Source organism: Crocuta crocuta, unplaced genomic scaffold (genome assembly GCF_008692635.1).
Source record: "Crocuta crocuta isolate KB4526 unplaced genomic scaffold, BGI_CrCroc_1.0 scaffold333, whole genome shotgun sequence".
Lineage (NCBI taxonomy): Eukaryota > Metazoa > Chordata > Mammalia > Carnivora > Hyaenidae > Crocuta > Crocuta crocuta.
Window position 1 is genome coordinate 1772648 of NW_027532856.1, and position 18230 is coordinate 1790877.

The 18230-nt window shown below is 37.0% G+C and overlaps 1 protein-coding gene across 1 annotated transcript in view; it reads left to right on the forward strand.

The window, feature by feature from the left end:
- The window catches only part of PPM1D (protein phosphatase, Mg2+/Mn2+ dependent 1D), a 50793-nt gene extending 33550 nt beyond the window's left edge, over nucleotides 1-17243 (forward strand). The window contains exons 4-6 of the mRNA XM_077745569.1: nucleotides 7065-7255; nucleotides 9483-9725; nucleotides 14518-17243. Coding sequence (XP_077601695.1) covers nucleotides 7065-7255; nucleotides 9483-9725; nucleotides 14518-15075 — 992 coding nt within the window. The 3' untranslated portion in view covers nucleotides 15076-17243. The remainder of the gene's footprint in view (nucleotides 1-7064; nucleotides 7256-9482; nucleotides 9726-14517) is intronic.
- The last annotated feature ends 987 nt before the right edge of the window (nucleotides 17244-18230 follow it).

Genomic DNA, 18230 nt, shown 5'->3' on the forward strand with positions numbered 1-18230 from the left:
ATCAGGGGCACCTGAGTGGCTCAGTCAGTTAAGTGTCCCAACTTTGGCTCAGGTCATAATCTCCCAGTTTGTGAGTTTGAGTCCCGCATCAGGCTTTGTGCAGACAGCTCAGAGCCTGGAGTCTGTTTTGGATTCTGTCTCTCTTCCTCTCTCTCTCTGTTCTTCCCCTCCTCATGCTCTGTCTCTCTCAATAAATAAATATTTAAAAGAATTTTTTAAAAATACTGTGACATACACATACAGTATGACAATATTTCTTCAGTAAATGAAGAAGGCTGCTTCAGGCTGGAGGTAACTGGCCTAAAGGCTCTAGCTACCCAGGTCCCATCCTGCTGACCCGGGGTCATACTGAAACCAAGGCATACCAGTTGGAAAACTCAGTTTATAGATAAGTACATTTTTAATGTAGATTTAATGTACATTTTTAGTGTTAGATCTTACTCAGTTTCTCCCCGAAGTGAGTAACTGAATTAGTTATCTCTTGCTATCTGACAGAATATTCTCAAACTTAGTTTTAAAACACTTATTATTTCATATGGTCCCTGTGGCTCAGAACCTGAGAGTGGCTTAGCTAAGTGATTCTGGCTCAAGATCTCTCATGTAGTTGTAATCAAGATATCATCTATGGCTATGATGATCTGAAAGTTAGAATGGGCGGGGGCATTTACTTCTAGGATACCTTATGTACTGGCCTTTGCAAGTAGGCCTCAGTTCCTTGCCTTGTGGGCTTCTCTGTAGGGCTGCTTTGATGCAGCTTGCTTCCCCTGAGCAAGTGATCTAAGATAGCAAGGTGCAATAACTATAATGTGTTTTTATGGTCTAGTGTCAAAAGCGACACATCATCTTTTCCTCCATATTTGGTTTGTTGGCACTGAGTCACTAAGGCTAGTCAACCTTTCTTCTTCTGAGCAGAAATAAGCTCTGCTTCTTAAGAAGTACAATGAATTTGTGCACATATTTTAAAACCATACAGAGTTCCCAGTTCTTCATGATTCATAAGTGAATCTTGGTTTACTTTTTGGATTATTTACCAAATATCTATTAAATATCTGCTATGTGCCAGGTACTCTTCTAGGTTCTAGGGAGTCCACAATGAACAAATCAGTAAAAAAGTTCCTGGACTCAGGAAACTTACCTTCCAGTAGGGGAAAACAGATGATAAAGAAATAATAAGTAGACTGTGTATTGTGTTATATAGTGAAAGGTGCTGTCACAAAAAATAAAGCAAGGAATGTTGTGAGAACTAGGGGTGTAATTTTAAATGGAATAATCAAAGGAGATCTGAAAAACTGACATTTGAATAAAGAGATTAGGCATTGAGACCTATGGGTATCTGAGGCAAGAAAATTTTTAGGCAGAAGGAACAGTGAATGCAGATGTCCTTATTTATGATTTTTTTTTTTTTTAACTGAGCAGCTTGGAAGGTTGGAGTTGCTATTAACCACATAGCAAATACTGAAACAGTTGTGAAAGGAGGTCAGGAGTTCTGTTTTTAACAAGTTACCTTTGAGGTGCTTATCAGACATAAAACCACTGAAGTCCAGTTGACTCCTGGTTAGAAAATTGGCAGTAGGTGAGGTCTAGGCTAGAGATTGCAATTTGGGAGCCAGTGGCATAGATAGAGTATTTAAAGTACTGTTGATAGGACACACCTGAGTGGCTCAGTTGGCTAAGTGTCTGACTGTTGGTTTCAGCTCAGATCATGATCTAATGGTTATGAGATTGAACCCCGTGTCTTGTTCCATGCTGAGCGTGGAATCCACTTAAGATTCTTTCTCCCCCTCTGTCCCTTCCCCACACACATGTGCATGCGTGTAATCTCTTGGTCTCTCCCCCTGCTCCCCGCTAAAATTTTAATTATAATAGTTTAACTTGCATGATAATACTTATTGGCTCATAGTAAATTAAATTATAGTATTTAGCACCATTCTTATGGTATACGACCATTTTTCTTTAGGCTTTTTGGGAAAGAGGTTTGCTTAGCAGAAGTGGGTAGTTTTAGGCACTCATTAGGATTATAATTACTTGAATACAGATGTAGCAAAGGTGCCTTCTAGTGGCTGCCTCATGGAATTGCATGTGAGTCTTGCAAATCATTTATTCATGCAACAGATACTTACTGCATGCAGTATGTGCCAAGCATGTGGTTGGCTTTTGTCCTCATGGAATCTTACAGTTTAGAGAAGGGAAGAGGCATTCATCGGATCACAAAAATAACTGAAAAATTACATCTGTAAATACTTGTATGCGTGCTAATAAGAACTTAAAGTAAGGGTATTTTAGGGGTCCCTGGGTAGCTCAGTTGGTTGAGTGTCTGACTTTGGCTCAGGTCATGATCTCACGGTTCATGAGTTCAAGCCCTGCATCAGGCTTGCTGCTGTCAGCACAGAGCCCACTTGAGATCTTCTGTTTCCCCCTTTCTCTGCCTCTCCCCTGCGTGCACACGTACACCCTCTCAAAAATAAATGAAACATTTAAGATAAAATAAAGGTTATTTTACTAGTTGAGAGGCAAGAGATATTTAGGTCTGAAGAATTACTCGATGTTAAAAGAGGAAGAATGTGTGTTCTAGGCATAGGAACTGCGTTTATGAACAGCTCTGTGATGGGAGGAAGGATGGTGACTATAAGGAGCTCTGACAAAGGCCAGTGTAGCTAGAACAGAGATACAGGAATAGGAGGCATAGATAAAATACGAAAATACTGCATTTTTTTAGACTGTGGTTAAGAGTTGTGTCTTAACAGGAATAAACTGTTGTAGAGCAGGAGTTTCACAACTAGAGACTTGTGTGTGTGTTTTCAGTTATGGCAAATATATGTACAGTTTTGCCATCTTAACCATTTTATTATTTTTTTTTAATATATGTTTATTTATCTTGAGAAAAAGAGAATCCCAAGCAGACTCTGCACTGTCAGTGCAGAGCCTGACCAGGCGCTTGATCCCATGAAACTGTGAGATCATTATCTGAAACCAAATCAAAAGTTGACCGCTTAACCAACTGAGCCACCCAGGTGCCTCCCATCTTAACCATTTTAAGTGTACCATTCAGTGGTGGTATTAAGTACATTTAGTGTTGTGCAGCCATCACCACCATCCATCTCTTTCTTTTTAATTTTTTTTTAACATTTATTTTTGAAAGGGAGAGATAGCACTAATGGGGGAGGGGCAGAGAGAAAGAGGGAGACACAGAATCTGAAGCAGGCTTCAGGCTCTGAGTTGTCAGCACAGAGCCTGATATGGGGTTCGAACCCATGAACCGTGAGGTCATAACCTGAGCTGAAATGGGACCGACTGAGCCACCCAGGTGCCCCATACCACCGTCCATTTTAAACTTGTGTTTTAAAAGGATGATTTAGGTTGCAATTTCAAGAATGGATTAAGTGAGGGGTGTCTGGGTGGCTCAGTTGGTTGAACATCCAACTTCAGCTCAGGTCGTGATCTCACGGTTTGTGAGTTCGAGCCCTGCATTGGGCTCTGTGCTGACAGCTCAGAGCCTGGAGCCTGCTTCAGATTCTGTATCTCCCTCTCTCTCTCTGCCCGTTCATGGTCTATCTCTCTCTTGCCTCTCAAAAATAAAAAGAAAACATAATTAAAAAAATTTTTTTTAATGGATTAAGTGAGGCAAAGTTTGTTTGGGAGCTCTCCATGGGAAGCTACGCATGGAGGGTAGGGAGAGGAATGTTGAAATTCACTAGGGGTGAGGACCACTGTGTCCTGCACACTGGGCTGGCATGTGCCACAGAAGAAAGCAGAGGACATACTGAAACCAGCAGGAAAACCTCTCTCCTCTGGTGTCCCTCCAGTGCCTCTACTGAGGACAAAAAAGAAATAGCCATCAAGCAGGCAATCAACTACATCTGCCCCAATGTCCAAGTTCCCTCCCTTTAGAATGTACAGGAATGATACTCTGTGATCCTATTTTGGTGTACAAACAGTAGGTCAGTGATGGAAACACTTAGTTCAAGGCCCAATTTTGATCCTCATTCATTTGATCTCAGGTAAAGCCACGTAGGTAGATTCTCTGAACTGATAACATACCAAACTGTGGCTGTATCATGTATTTTTAAATCTGGCTATGAATACAACTTACCTAGCAAGTTTGTTAAAAATTAACATTCCAGGGACTTTTACTGGAAAATTTAAAGGAACTTGAGCATCAAAACAAGAATGATGACAGGAATAATTTATAGCATATTGAAGAAAAAAGAATCCATAAGTTTATAAAGATACTAAAAAGATTGTAAAGAAGTAGAGGAGAATGGGAAACTTCTTTAGAAAAGACGACAAAAAAGTGTGGTTTAGAATGTTCTTATTTGGTCATCAGTTTACAACCATCATAGTAACAGTTGATTCATGCAGAAGTCATTAATGGATGATAAAACATGGCATATTTTGCTGGGCAACAGGATATTTCACACAGACTCAAAGCTATCACCCTTTAGATTACATATCAATTACAAAATGAAAAGGGCACCTTTACAGTGCTGGTAGATAGCACTTTAGCCAAACGGTCTGGGTTGGCATGATGGGGAAAACCGACACACTGTGCCTCTTACTCAAGTGAAAAAATTATTTTAAAATATTTTTAAATTTATAAAGATATTAATACTAGTTTATACATGAGAAATTGTGGCCCTTTTTAATGGTCATGTAATCTGCATTAGATTGAAAATTGGAATTTCTTTTTTTACCTAGATTTTAAATTTAGACATATTAGGGATTCTGCTTTATTTTCTTACTTGGAGTGGCAATACTAATTCCAAATAATGAGGAAAAACTGCTTTTGGAAACTTTTAGCATCACTTATGAATTCTGTAATTGCTGTATTAATATTTGTCTTAAATGTTTCCATGCTCATTTTTAAAATTTCATCAGCCAAAGAACTTTGTTTTGCCTACATAGAGAAGTAAATATGGGGTGCCTGGGTGGCTCATTTGGTTGGGCGGCTAACTTCGGCTCAGGTCATGATCTCGTCATTCATGGGTTCGAGCTCTGCATAGGGCTCTGTGCTGACAGCTGGATCAGAGCCTGGAGCCTGTTTCAGATTCTCTGTCTCCTTCTCTCTCTGACCCTCCCCTGCTCGTGCGCTCTCTCTCTCTCAGAAATAATTTTTTTTAAAAGTTAAAAAGAAGAAGAAAAGAGAAAAAAGAAGTAAATGTGTCTTTGTGAGTCGACCTGGGTTATAATTAGCTTTTAGTGGTCCCATGTGGGTTTTTTTTTTTTAAAGATTTTATTTTTAGGTAATCTCTAAACCCAGCATGGGGCTTAAACCCACAACCCCAAGCTCAGGAGTTGCATGCGCCACCAGCTGTCTCAGCCAGGTGCCCTTATGTGTTCTCTTTTGCTACTCTGAAGAATGAACTACCTCTTCCCTTTTAAGAGGCTGGTTTAGCAATTAATTTTGCTCTTTTAGAGTAGAGTAATAGATAAGAATTATTTTTTCCTTAGACTTTGAGCATGTTTGAATTGGCCAATGCTTCTGCTGGGCGGGAATAGGGCGATTTAAGTAAGAAGAGAAAGGACAAAAAGCTCCCTCTTTTTTAACAAAAAGTCAGACCTGGTGAAAGAGTGCAAAAACCACCCTCTTGTCTGAAAACCTTTTGCTTTGAATTTAGCAGTCAAATGCTCTACCCCTGAGCTATACCCCCTGGTTTCTTTTGCTTTGAATTTAGGTCTTTACCCAGAGTATTTCACTATAAACAAAAGAGACAGAGATTAATGTTTTCTCCTTTCTGTCTACTCTTTCCCCAGTTTGGTGTAGCAAAAGAAAAGTTACATTGTTCCACTTTGTCTTATGTATCACAGAAGAAAGAGTAAATGGTTTCTATAATTTTTTTTCTCTTTTACTTTGAAAAATCTTTTTGGTGGCCTGAGTCAACTAAAAGTTAAGTTGCACATTTTTAGGTTTGTACCAATAGGTCTGAAAAGTAGGAGTTTAGGTATTTTTCATAGAGAGCTAATCAAGGAGGGTAACTGTATAAGGATTTCTTTTCCTCATTCACTGAAAGGGTGAACTATTTATTAATCTCCAACTGGTCATATGGTAGTTTAAGAACATAAAAATGCTCATTTTTATTTCTAGAATTTCCTTCCAAGTCGCTGGCATTTATTCTGTAAGTGTTGACTAGATCCTTTTTAAAAAAAAAAAAATTTTTTTTTTTTAACATTTATTCAATTTTGAGGAGGGGGCGGCGCAGAGAGAGACACACACACAGAATCTGAAGCAGGCTCCAGGCTCTGAGCTGTCAGCACAGAGCCCGTCACAGAGCTCAAACCCACAAGCGGCTCATGACCTGAGCCGAAGTTGGACAACGCTTAACCGACTAAGCCACCCAGGTTCCCTGACTAGCTCCTTTCTTGACCCTCTGGGTTTTCAGATAGCAACGAAGACTCTTAGTTGTTGAGCAAGTTCTTTTATCTTTTCTTCACAATTATCTTGGTTAATCTTGGCCTTTATTCTTCCCTATACATTTTAAAAAACAGCTTGTCTTTCTACAAAAATTCTTTTGGGATTTTGCTTGGAATTACATTGACTTTAAAAGTTATTTTTGGAAGAATTAACATCTTTAAAATATTAAGTCTTCCTATGAATATAGTTTATTTCTCCATTTGTTTACTCTTTTTAATGTTTTATAATCTAATTGTATAATTTTGTCCATACAAGACTTGTATAACTTTTGTTAAATTTATTTCCAAGTACATCTGAAACTAATGATAGTTTTATTTTCTCCTTTCCAGTGTATATATGTGATTTAATTTTTTAATCTTACTATGCAGGGAGGGACCTTCAGCATAGTATTAGAAAAGCGCTTTTATCATGTTAAGGGAGTTGCCTTTTATTTCTAGCTTGCTTAAGAAGGGGTGTGTGTGTGTGTGTGTGTGTGTGTGTGTGTGTGTGTGTTTTAAATCATGTGTAGACTTGGAATGTTATCAAATGCTTTTCTACATCTATTGAGATGAATATGTAGATTTTCTACTTTAATTTGTTGACATGATATTACTAGCTTGGAAATAACACTTCTTGCTTCTTACTTCTGCCCCCCCCGCCCCCGCCGCAACCCCAGGTGATTTGTGGAGCTATGATTTCTTCAGTGGCGAGTTTGTGGTGTCCCCTGAACCAGACACAAGTGTCCACACTCTTGACCCCCAGAAGCACAAGTATATTATCTTGGGGAGTGATGGACTTTGGAATATGATTCCACCGCAGGATGCCATCTCAATGTGCCAGGACCAAGAGGAGAAAAAATACTTGATGGTGAGAAGTGGCTCAATAATTTGATATTATTGTCTATATATTGTTTTGGTACTTTGGTCAGGAGTCTTGAATATGAACTAAGGATGTTCACTTTGTGTAGAATTTTGCATTTGCCTAGCTCTAGAACTAAGTAAACAGACTTTGCAACTCATCGGGAGAATGAGACAAGATCTAAATGAATGAAACTAGATAAAAAAACACACAACTATGAACTTTTATGAACAGCCCTTGACTTAAATGCCTATGGAACATCATTAATTTTTTATTTTATTTTTTTAAGTTTATTTATTTATTTTGAGAGAGAGAATGACAAGTGGGAGAGGAACAGAGAGAATTCCAAGTAGGCTTCGTGCTATTAGCACAGAGCTCGACACAAAGATTGAACCACTAACCGTGAGTTAGATCATGACCTGAGCGGAAACCAGGACTTGGATGCTTAAATGACTGAGCTGCCCAGGCACCCCGATTTGATTTTTATTAATGGATCTGTTAGGTTTCCTTTTTGGAGGCTACTGTTAATATTGTAAATGAGAAATTTTTCAAACTTGATATAAGGTAACAGTGGTAAAAAACAATAAATCCATATATACACAATAACAAAAAAATACATGAGTGGTAGAAGTGATAGAGCTTGGGTTTTTAAGGAGGGAGAATGTGACGATGCCCAAATTTTTGACTGGTGATAGCTATTCTCAAGAAGAAACACATTATTCTCGGGGAAAAGGGTGATAATTAATTCAGATATAGGTATATTGAATTGGATGGGCCTGTGGTTAATCTAGATAGGTATTTTCATTAGGCAAAATATTTGAGAGAGAAGCCTGGAAATACTAACCTGAGTGTTAAGAGGAGTTAGGTAAAGCTGCAACAATTTATGAGATCATATAGTAAAACCATGGTGGAAGAAGATAATTTTCATTTCTGTTCTTTGAAACTTAGTAATTATTGAATACATGTATTATATCTGTATGATACTAAAAGTTTTATTCCAAGGCACATTTATTTGCATAACATGAAATTATTTGGGCTTTACTCTTTTTTTGTTTTTTACTCTTTCTGTTTGTATGTATTTGATTTCTATACCACAGCCACTTTATCGTTTTTTTCCTCATGAGTGGCATCATTTTTATCAGTTGACCTTTAAACAATGTGAGTTTGAACTATGTGATTAACATGGATTTTTACAGTACAGCATTGTACGTGTGTTTTCTCTTCCTTACAATTTTCTCTTTTTTTTAAATTTTTTATTTATTTCTGAGAGAGAGAGACAGCATAAGCAGGGGAGGGTCAGAGAGAGAGGGAGACACAGAATCTGAAACAGGCTCCAGGCTCTGAGCTAGCTGTCAGGGCTATGCAGAGCTCGATGCAGGGCTCGAACCCACGAACTGTGAGATCATGACCTGAGCTGAAGTTGGATGCCTAACCAGCTGAGCCACCCAGGCGCCCCTCCTTACAATTTTCTTAACGTTTTTTTCCTACCTTACTTTATTGTAAGAACATAGTATATAATACAGATAACATACACCATATGTGCTAATCAATTTTATTGGTAAGGCTTCTGGTCAGCAGTATGGTATTAAGTTTGAGAAGAGTCAGAAGTTGTATATGGATTTTCATTTGTGTGGGGCAGTTGGCACCTGTAAACCCCCACATTGTTCAAGGGTCATTGAACAAGGGTCGTAAATACAGGTGTATATATCTAACAGTTGTTTATATTTTCTTGACTCTGAATTTTGTTCATATTCTTTGACTATTTTAATGTTTGGTCAGTCTGTGATTTGTATAAGCTCTTATTTTAGGAGAAAATTGGCCCTTTGCAATGAGTTTGTATTAGTTTGTTTTTTGTGTTTTTGTTTGTTTGTTTTTTGCCATACCTGATTATCTCACTTGTGAATTGTTTTTCTGAATAACTTGATGTTTACTTTCCACTTTAGATAACTTCTATATAACTTTTCCTAATTAAGGTTACAGTGAAGACTAAGTTTCTTGTTACCAAAGAGAAAAAAAACAGAGGTGAAATTTAACCACAGGATAACACCTTGTTTTATTACTTTAAAAAATACTATTTTAACATACTTACATGGACAAACATGTGGATAATGTTTGAAATTTTGGAAAGTTAATTTATTTAAGCCATATTGAATACTTCATTTTAAATTTGATAACTAATATACTGGCAGCTAATTCTGAGTTGTTAACTTTCTTTCTTCTTGTTTTTTAAATACAGGGTGAGCATGGACAATCTTGTGCCAAAATGCTTGTGAATCGAGCACTAGGCCGCTGGAGGCAGCGGATGCTTCGAGCAGATAATACTAGTGCTATAGTGATCTGCATTTCTCCAGGAGTGGACAGTCAGGGAAATTTCACCAATGAAGATGAACTCTATCTGAACCTGACTGATAGTCCTTACTATAATAGTCAAGAAACCTGTGTGATGACTCCTTCCCCAAGTTCTACACCACCAGTCAAGGTATATAATTCTCTATAGTATTTAAATTGTTTAAAAAGAATTTCTTTGGTTAGTGTTGCCTGAAAAATTTTCAGATTCTTCATAGAAAAGGATTTTGGTTTTGAATGTTCAGGAAAGTGATAGATCTTTGTCATGTAACTTTTGTTATTGATTCAGCTTCACATCAGTGCTATTGTGAATGCTAGCTGTGTGTACCGCACCTAATACAAAGGAAATGTGGATGCAACAGTATTCTAATGATCCTCTTCTAATACTATGAACATTTGTGTAACCATTTAAAAGTTTGTAAAGTACTTTCATATATATTTCATTTGTACCTCATAACCCAAGTAAATAGTGCAGTTGTTATTCCATCTTACAGATAATAAGACTGAGAAATTAAGCAATTTTGAGGAGATCATACAGACTCAAGATTGAAGTGGACCTTAGGGTATCAGACCTTAGAACTGGTTGTCTTATAACATGGATAAGAAACCTTATTCCTCTTCTTACTCATGTTAATGTTTTTGGTTTTGTTTTGTTTTTTTAAAATTTTTTAATGGTTTTTATTTATAGCATTGCTATAAACATTGGGGTGCATGTGCCCCTTTGAAACAGCACACCTGTATCCCTTGGGTAAATACTTAGTAGTGTAATTGCTGGGTAATTCTATTTTAAATATTTCATTCTATTTAAATATTTCAAGGAACCTCCATAATGTTTTTCAGAGTGGCTGCACCAGTTTGCATTCCCAACAGCAGTGCAAAAGTGATTTCTCCGCTACTTGCCAACATCTGTTGTTGCATGAGTTGTTAATGTTAGCCATTCTGACGGGTGTGAGGTGGCATCTCATTGTGGTTTGATTTGTATTTCCCTGATGATGAGTGATGTTGAGTATTTTTTCATGTGTCAGTTGGCTGTCGGGATGTCTTCTTTAGATAAGTGTCTGTTCCTGTCTTTTGCCCATTTCTTCACTGGATTATTTGTTTTTTGGGGGTATTGAATTTGATAAGTTCTTTATAGATTTTGGATACTAACCCTTTATCTGGTGTTTTGTTTGCAGATATCTTCTCCCATGTTGTCGGTTGCCTTTTAATTTTGCTGATTGTTTCCTTTGCTTTGCAAGAGCTTTTTATTTTGATGAGGTCCCAAGAGTTCATTTTTGCTTTTGTTTTCCTTGCCTCTGGAGACTTGTGTAAGAAGTTGCTGCAGCCAGGGTCAAAGAGGTTTTTGCCTGCTTTCTCCTTTAGGATTTTGATGGCTTCCTGTCTTACATTTAGGTCTTTAATCCATTTTGAGTTTATTTTTGTGTATGCTGTAAGAAAGTGGTCCAGGTTCATTTTTCTGTATGTCACTGTCCAGTTTTCCCGGCACCATTTACTGAAAAGACTGTCTTTATTCCATTGGATATTCTTTCCTGCTTTGTCAAATATCAATTGGCCATACATTTGTGGGTCCATTTCTGGGTTCTCTATTCTGTTCCCATTGATCTGAGTGTCTGTTTTTGTGCCATACCATACTGTCTTGATGATTACAGCTTTGTAATGCATCTTGAAGTGCGGAATTGTGATGCTTCTACCTTCAGTTTTCTTTTTCAAGATTGCTTTGGGTATTTGGGATCTTTTCTGATCCCATACAAATTTTAGGGTTGTTTATTCTAGTTGTGTGAAGAATGCTGGTGCTATTTTGATAGGGATTGCCAGAATAAATATTCTTAATATTGATTTCACATAAAAAATTATTGCAGCCTGCTGATTGGCATTAGTAAAATTGTACATATGTTTTAAAAATTATTTCTAGAACTTTAGAAATGATGATCTAGAGATATAATGATCTAGGGAAATAATTCTAGAGAAATAATGATCTAATAATACTAAAATAAAGATATGGAGATTTATGTATATACTAACTTATATTTAGGCATGGTTACTTGTTAACCAATTGGTCTCGCCCAAAGATAGAAAAATATTTGGAGCCATTCAGAATAATTAGTGTTGTTGGCTCTGACCTAACAAGTAAGTAAAGGCAAATTTCTGCCGAGGATATTGTGGTTTTTAAAAAAATTATTTTAATGTTTTATTTATTTCTGAGAGAGAGAGAGAGAGAGAGACACAGCATGAGCAGGGAAGGGTCAGAGAGTGAGGGAGACACAGAATCCGAAACAGGCTCCAGGCTCTGAGTTGGCTATCAGCACAGAGCCCAACGTGGGGCTCAAACCCACGAACCATGAGATCATGACCTGAGCCGAAGTCAGACTTTTAACCGACTGAGCCACCCAGGTGCCACCAAGATATTGTGTTTTATCTTAAATACATAGTCTCTGATTTATTTCCTTGTTAAAATAATCCCATGTTTAGTAACCTCTAGATAAATATAATGACATTTTGGTCAATTTGCTTTTTTTTTTTTTTTGTAATGTTTTATTTATTTCTAGGAGAGAGAGAGAGAGAGAGAGACAGCGTGAGCAGGGGAGGGTCAGAGTGAGAGGGAGTGACAGACTCTGAAACAGTCTCCAGGCTCTGAGCTGGCAGTCAGCACAGAGCCCGACGCGGGGCACGAACCCACGAACCGCGAGATCATGACCTAAGCAAAAGTCGGACGCTTAACCAACTAAGCCACCCAGGTGCCCCGGTCAATTTGCTTTTTAACACTTTTCCACATTTAAATTTAAGACTCAAAACAGATGAACATAAGGGAAGCAAAAATAATATAACAGGGAGAGGGACAAAATGTAAGAGACTTCTAAATATTAGAGAACAAGCTGAGGGTTGCTGGAGAGGTTGTAGGAGTGGGGGGAAATGGGCTAAATGGGCAAGAGGCATTCAGGAAGACGTTTCTTGGGATGAGCACTGGATTCTACTCCTTAAATCATTATTGCACCATGTGCTAACTAACTTAGATGTCAATTAAAAATAAGCAAAAAAAAAAAAAAAGACTTTCCCACATTTGGACTAGGCATTGGAAAGTAAGTTTATCTATCTATAGACATGTCAACTCTGGTATGGATTATAAGGTATACCACTAGTCATATCTTTGTTTTGGAATAGATATATGGTAGAAATTTAAGTGATATATTACTCTGGCACTTATTTTTCTCTCCATCCTTTCTTTAGGGCAAAACTAAATTTACCTTTTTTTCCCCCCATATATATATATATATATACACGTATATATATATATATATAAATATATGATTGTAAGGTAGATGGAGTGAGGAAGTTGATCTCTGAATTAGTGAAACTTTTAAAATATGTATTTTTTAGGAGCTAATCTCTCAGTATCACATATGTTTTATGAACATGTAAGAAAGTTTAGCAAAACAAGTAATCTGAGTCCGAGAAGTCTAAGCAGTTGCCTGTGCTAACAAATGCAGTGTATTCACACAGAATATCAATAAAAAGAGAAAGAAAATGAAAAGTTCAGTGATAAAGTGGGGAAAGAAAAGCCAGCATACCTGTAGTATCAGAATAGTAATCTGTGAAATTTAGGGGCGCCTTGGTGGCTTAGTCGGTTAAGCGTCTGACTTCAGCTCAGGTCATGATCCAACAGTTCGTGGGTTCAAGCCCCATGTCGGGCTCTGTGCTGACAGCTAGCTCAGAGCCTGGAGCCTGTTTCAGATTTTGTGTCTCCCTCTCTCTCTGACCTTCCCCTGCTCACACTGTCTCTTCCTCTTTCTCAGATATAAATAAAACATTTTTTTAAAAAATCTGTGAAATTTAAAAGACAGCACAACAGAAATTACAACAAATTGTGTTAAAATGTGAAACCTTGTTTTACAAACTAGAGCAGTATATTCTATTTCTATGAATGACTTGATTATTACCTTCTTCCTTAGGCCTAAATTAGTGATGTGATTGTTTGGTAGTAGGAAAACTTCTGATGCCTGGTCTTGTTGTAAATCCTTTTTCTGTATTAAAGCAGGACAAATTAGAGGTCAACAATTTCTTATGAGTAGATCTAGTTTTCTGTGATTATCCAGAACATGCTTGTGACCACTGTAGGCATTGGAATCAACTAATGCAGATTGTTAAACTCACATATAACTCTTGTTGATATTTTTGAAAGTCATATGTAAATATCCTGGAATGAAGATTGTCTATTGTTCTTTCTCAACACTGGCACTTGGAAATAAGGTTGCTGCCAAACATCTAGTCATTGTTAAAACAGATAAGAATTGGGCTTTTCAGTAAACTATGCAATACAAAATAAATGAACCAATGACTGTAGAAAGAAAGAGTATTAGTTAAAACACTAACAACAAAAACAGCAGCGATCTGATTGAGGCAGTACCAAATTAGGAACTAGGGTTTCTCATCTCCAGTCTCCATTTGATCTAAAGTCATTATATTTTTCCATTAAAGCATGTTCATGTATTATCGGCCAGTGGGAAAAATATTCTGAGTATATGTAGAGCACTATATCTAAAGGAGTAGTGCATATCTGAATCATTTGTCAAGGTTTTAAAAAATTACCTGAAAGTTTCCATATGATTTTCATTTATTTCTTTGAGAGTTGCCCCAGCCATGCTCTGTAGGTTCCTATATGTCCTGCTTTTCTCCTCATAGAATAGCCTCTAGTGTTTGGGAAATAGATGCAAAGCAACAATATGAGTTTGCACTATGACATTGTTGCTTTAATGTTGCACTTTACATTTTCTATACTACTAAATATTCAGAAATGAGAATACAAAAAATATGGGAAAGTAGGAAATAAACCAACCAAATTTGTCACATATTCTAATGAATATCTTCCCAATGGTTAAGTTGAATTGTAGGATATATTATTTATTTGGCTTACTTTTCTTGTTTTTCAGTCACTGGAGGAGGACCCATGGCCACGGCTGAACTCTAAGGACCATATACCTGCCCTTGTTCGTAGTAATGCCTTCTCAGAGAATTATTTAGACGTCCCAACTGAGATAGCTCGAGGTAATGTCCAGGCGGCAGTCATACCCTCAAAAGATCCAGAGCCACTTGAAGAAAATTGCACTAAAGCCCTGACTTTAAGGATACATGATTCTTTGAATAATAGCCTGTCAGTTGGCCTTACGCCTACCAATTCAACAAATACCATCACGGACCAAAAAAATTTAAAGATGTCAACTCCAGGTCAAATGAAAGCCCAAGAAGTTGAAAGAACACCTCCAGCAAACTTTAAAAGGACATTAGAAGAATCCAACTCTGGTCCTCTTATGAAGAAGCATAGACGAAATGGTTTAAGTAGAAGTAGTGGTGCTCAGCCTGCAAGCCTCCCCACAACCTCACAGCGAAAGAACTCTGTTAAACTTACCATGCGACGCAGACTTAGGGGCCAGAAGAAAATTGGAAATCCTTTACTTCATCAGCATAGAAAAACTGTTTGTGTCTGCTGAAATGTATCTGGAAAATGTTTTTTTCCCAATCTTAGGATATAAGAGGGCTTTTTGAAGTTGGTGCGGAACTTGAACTTTTTTAAGGGGACAAAATAAAATAGTATACAGTTTCACTTTTGGAATTCAGCAGTTTTATCCCAGCCTTGCATTTGCTTGTATTATAAATGTGAATTTTGTAGATGTTAGGGTATAAGTTGCTGTAAAATGTGTGTAATTTGTATACTCCACACAAACTCAGTCTCTTATTCTGACTCAGTAAATGTAACAACAGGGCTAAAGGTTAAAAAAAAAATCAAAAGACTCTATTAGATTTTAGAACTACATTTAAACTTTTAAAAATGCTTATTAAGAAATTTGTATAAGTCACTTGTGATGAAAACTACACTTTTTAAAGTAAATTATTAAGCAAACTGGAAAAGTGATGTATTTTCATAGTGACCTGTGTTCCACTTAATGTTTCTTAGAGACAGCTAGTGTCTTTTAAAAATTATTTTTTATTTCTAATTTCATAATTCAGAACTAAATTTTTCATAGCAGAAGTGTTGAGCCATGCTTACAGTAGCTCGGCATTAGTCTCTGTCATAATAAAAATACTATGCAGTATCTCTTATTTCAGTAGCATTTTTCTGAAACATCATTAGATATACTTCTCAAATCTTTGGAGTAGAAGGAGGTGTGTTTGCCTACAAAGTTGTCCTTGTCAGTCATCCCAGACATTCAGTGGCATTATTAGGTCTTAAAGTAGTTGCCCTCTTCTCGTGTTTGCATAAAATATGTGAAATTTTTCTTGCTATTTCAATAACGGATGGTGCTGCTAATTCCCAACATTTCTTAAATTATTTTATATATCGTACAGTTTTCATTGATTATATGGATATGTTTGTTCATCTAATAAATCAGTGAACTGTTGTTGATGTGCTGGATTTTTGTCATTGGTTTAATGGTAGATATTAACTTTCTCTTGTGCTATGATCATGCTTTAGTGTAACAATTTAAAAATACATGTAATGTTTATTTTTGCACTCTTGACTTTTTTTTTTAATGTTTATTTATTTTTGTGAGAGAGATCGAGTGTGAGTAGGGGAGGGGCAGAGAGAGAGGGAGACACAGACTTCGAAGCAAGCTCCAGGCTCTGAGCTGTCAGCACAGAGCCTGAAGTGAGGCTTGAACTTAAGAACCATAAGAACATGACCTGAGCCGATGTCAGATGCTTAGCCAACTGAGCCACCTGGGTGCCCTCCCCCCTCCTCTTTTTTAAATGTTTATTTAGCTCTTGATTTTTTAAAAAATGTTTATTTATTTTGAAGGAGAGAGAGACAGAGTGTGAGCAGGGGTGGGGTAGAGAGAGGGATACAGAATCTAGAGTAGGCTCCAGGCTACAGCACAGAGCCTGACACAGGGCTCAAACTCACAAGCTGTGAGATCATGTCTTGAGCTGAAGTTGGACTCAACCGACTGAGCCAACCAGACGCCCCTTAGTTCTTGACTTTTTAATTTTATTTTAGAATACTTTGAAACAGGTTAAATATCCAACAATAGACTATGGTTAAGAATATGGTTAAGTCAGTTATGGCTTATAACCATTTGAAATATTATGTCCCACTTAACAATGAATAGAACTATACTTTGGTAATGTAGGAAGAAACTAAGACCCTAAGAGTATGTCATTTTGGTGTGAATTGTTCTACAATGAGAAAAGTTTTTAATTTATTAATTTAGAACAAGATATCTCATTAAGAGACTGAAGAGCTAATTCATGCATTCAACATCTGCAGTATGCTAGGAACTTCATAACCGGAAGCATTCCAGTTTTCAATAACAGGATTGAGAACAAGTGGTCCATGTAAAACAGTAATTGTGGTCAGTTCTTAAAAAGGATTTTTAGTTAATGAAGAGTGCTTTTCGAATCTTTCCAAGACAGAGACCTAGCAACTAGTAGACACTTTTGAAATCCATTTATTATGAGGGTTTTTTCCATCTTTTATTTTTTTAAATTTTTATTTGGGGGGGGCGTTTCCATCTTTTAGACCTGTGATACTATCTTAGCTGCACCAACTAGAAATTCAACCAATCTAAATGTTAATTTTAAAGAAAATTCATTTAACTACTCCTTTTTTTGCCAGTGATTGTAAATCTTCTATCTATATGAAATTAAAATTTTCACTTGATTAATGCATTATGTAATTTTTATTTTTCAAATCAGTTTTTTAATGTTTATTTATTTTTAATTTTTTTAATGTTTTACTTACTTCTGAGAGAGAGAAACAGCATGAGCAGGGAGACACAGAGAGAGAGAGGGAGACACAGAATCCGAAGCAGGCTCCAGGCCCTGAGCCAGCACAGAGCCTGATGTGGGGCTTGAACCCACAGATGAGATCATGACCTGAGCTGAAGTCGGACACTTAACCAACTGAGCCACCCAGGTGCCCCTTGAATCAGTTATTTAATGTAAAAATGTTATAGATTTCTTTCCTAGATCACCTTTTTAGTGCAATGGAGTCCAATTCCATATAGTAGTAGCTATTCTAATACTAGAAACATTTTTGTGTAAGACACAACTGCAAATGCTAAGACTAGTGCTTTTCTGTATGTGTTCCTAGGATTATGTTTAGTCCTGTACTTGAAGGAGTTGGAGATGTTAGGTCATCGCAAGCAGTGTTTTAATGTTTCCACTTTGTTTTATCTTCTAATTTTATTTGCCTGTGTAACATAGATCAGTAGTACAGTACATTATGGAAAGTATATGATGTATGAGATGGTACTTAATGAAGAACTCCCACCTCGGTTCCCAAGGCAGCCAACATCTCCCCCTTTTTGTGTTATTCTAGTGATAATCTATACATAGACATGGAACTATACATGCAACTTTACCTCTAATCTTGAAGATTTTCTCTATCAGCATTTCACAGAGCCTCCTCAGTCTTTAGTATTCTAATCTGTGGATATAAGTTTCTTTAACTGTGCATTACCTAACCATGTCCGCTGAAAGGAAAACATTTCTTCCTTTACTCATACGATACATAGGACACTAGATGTGTAGGTTTTCCTTCACCAAGCAATTCTCTAGTTTTCTGTAGATACCAGTTGGGTGTCCTACAATTCAGTTGAGTTCTGACACTTCCTAGGGTTATCAGATCCTACAAGTTAAGGACTCA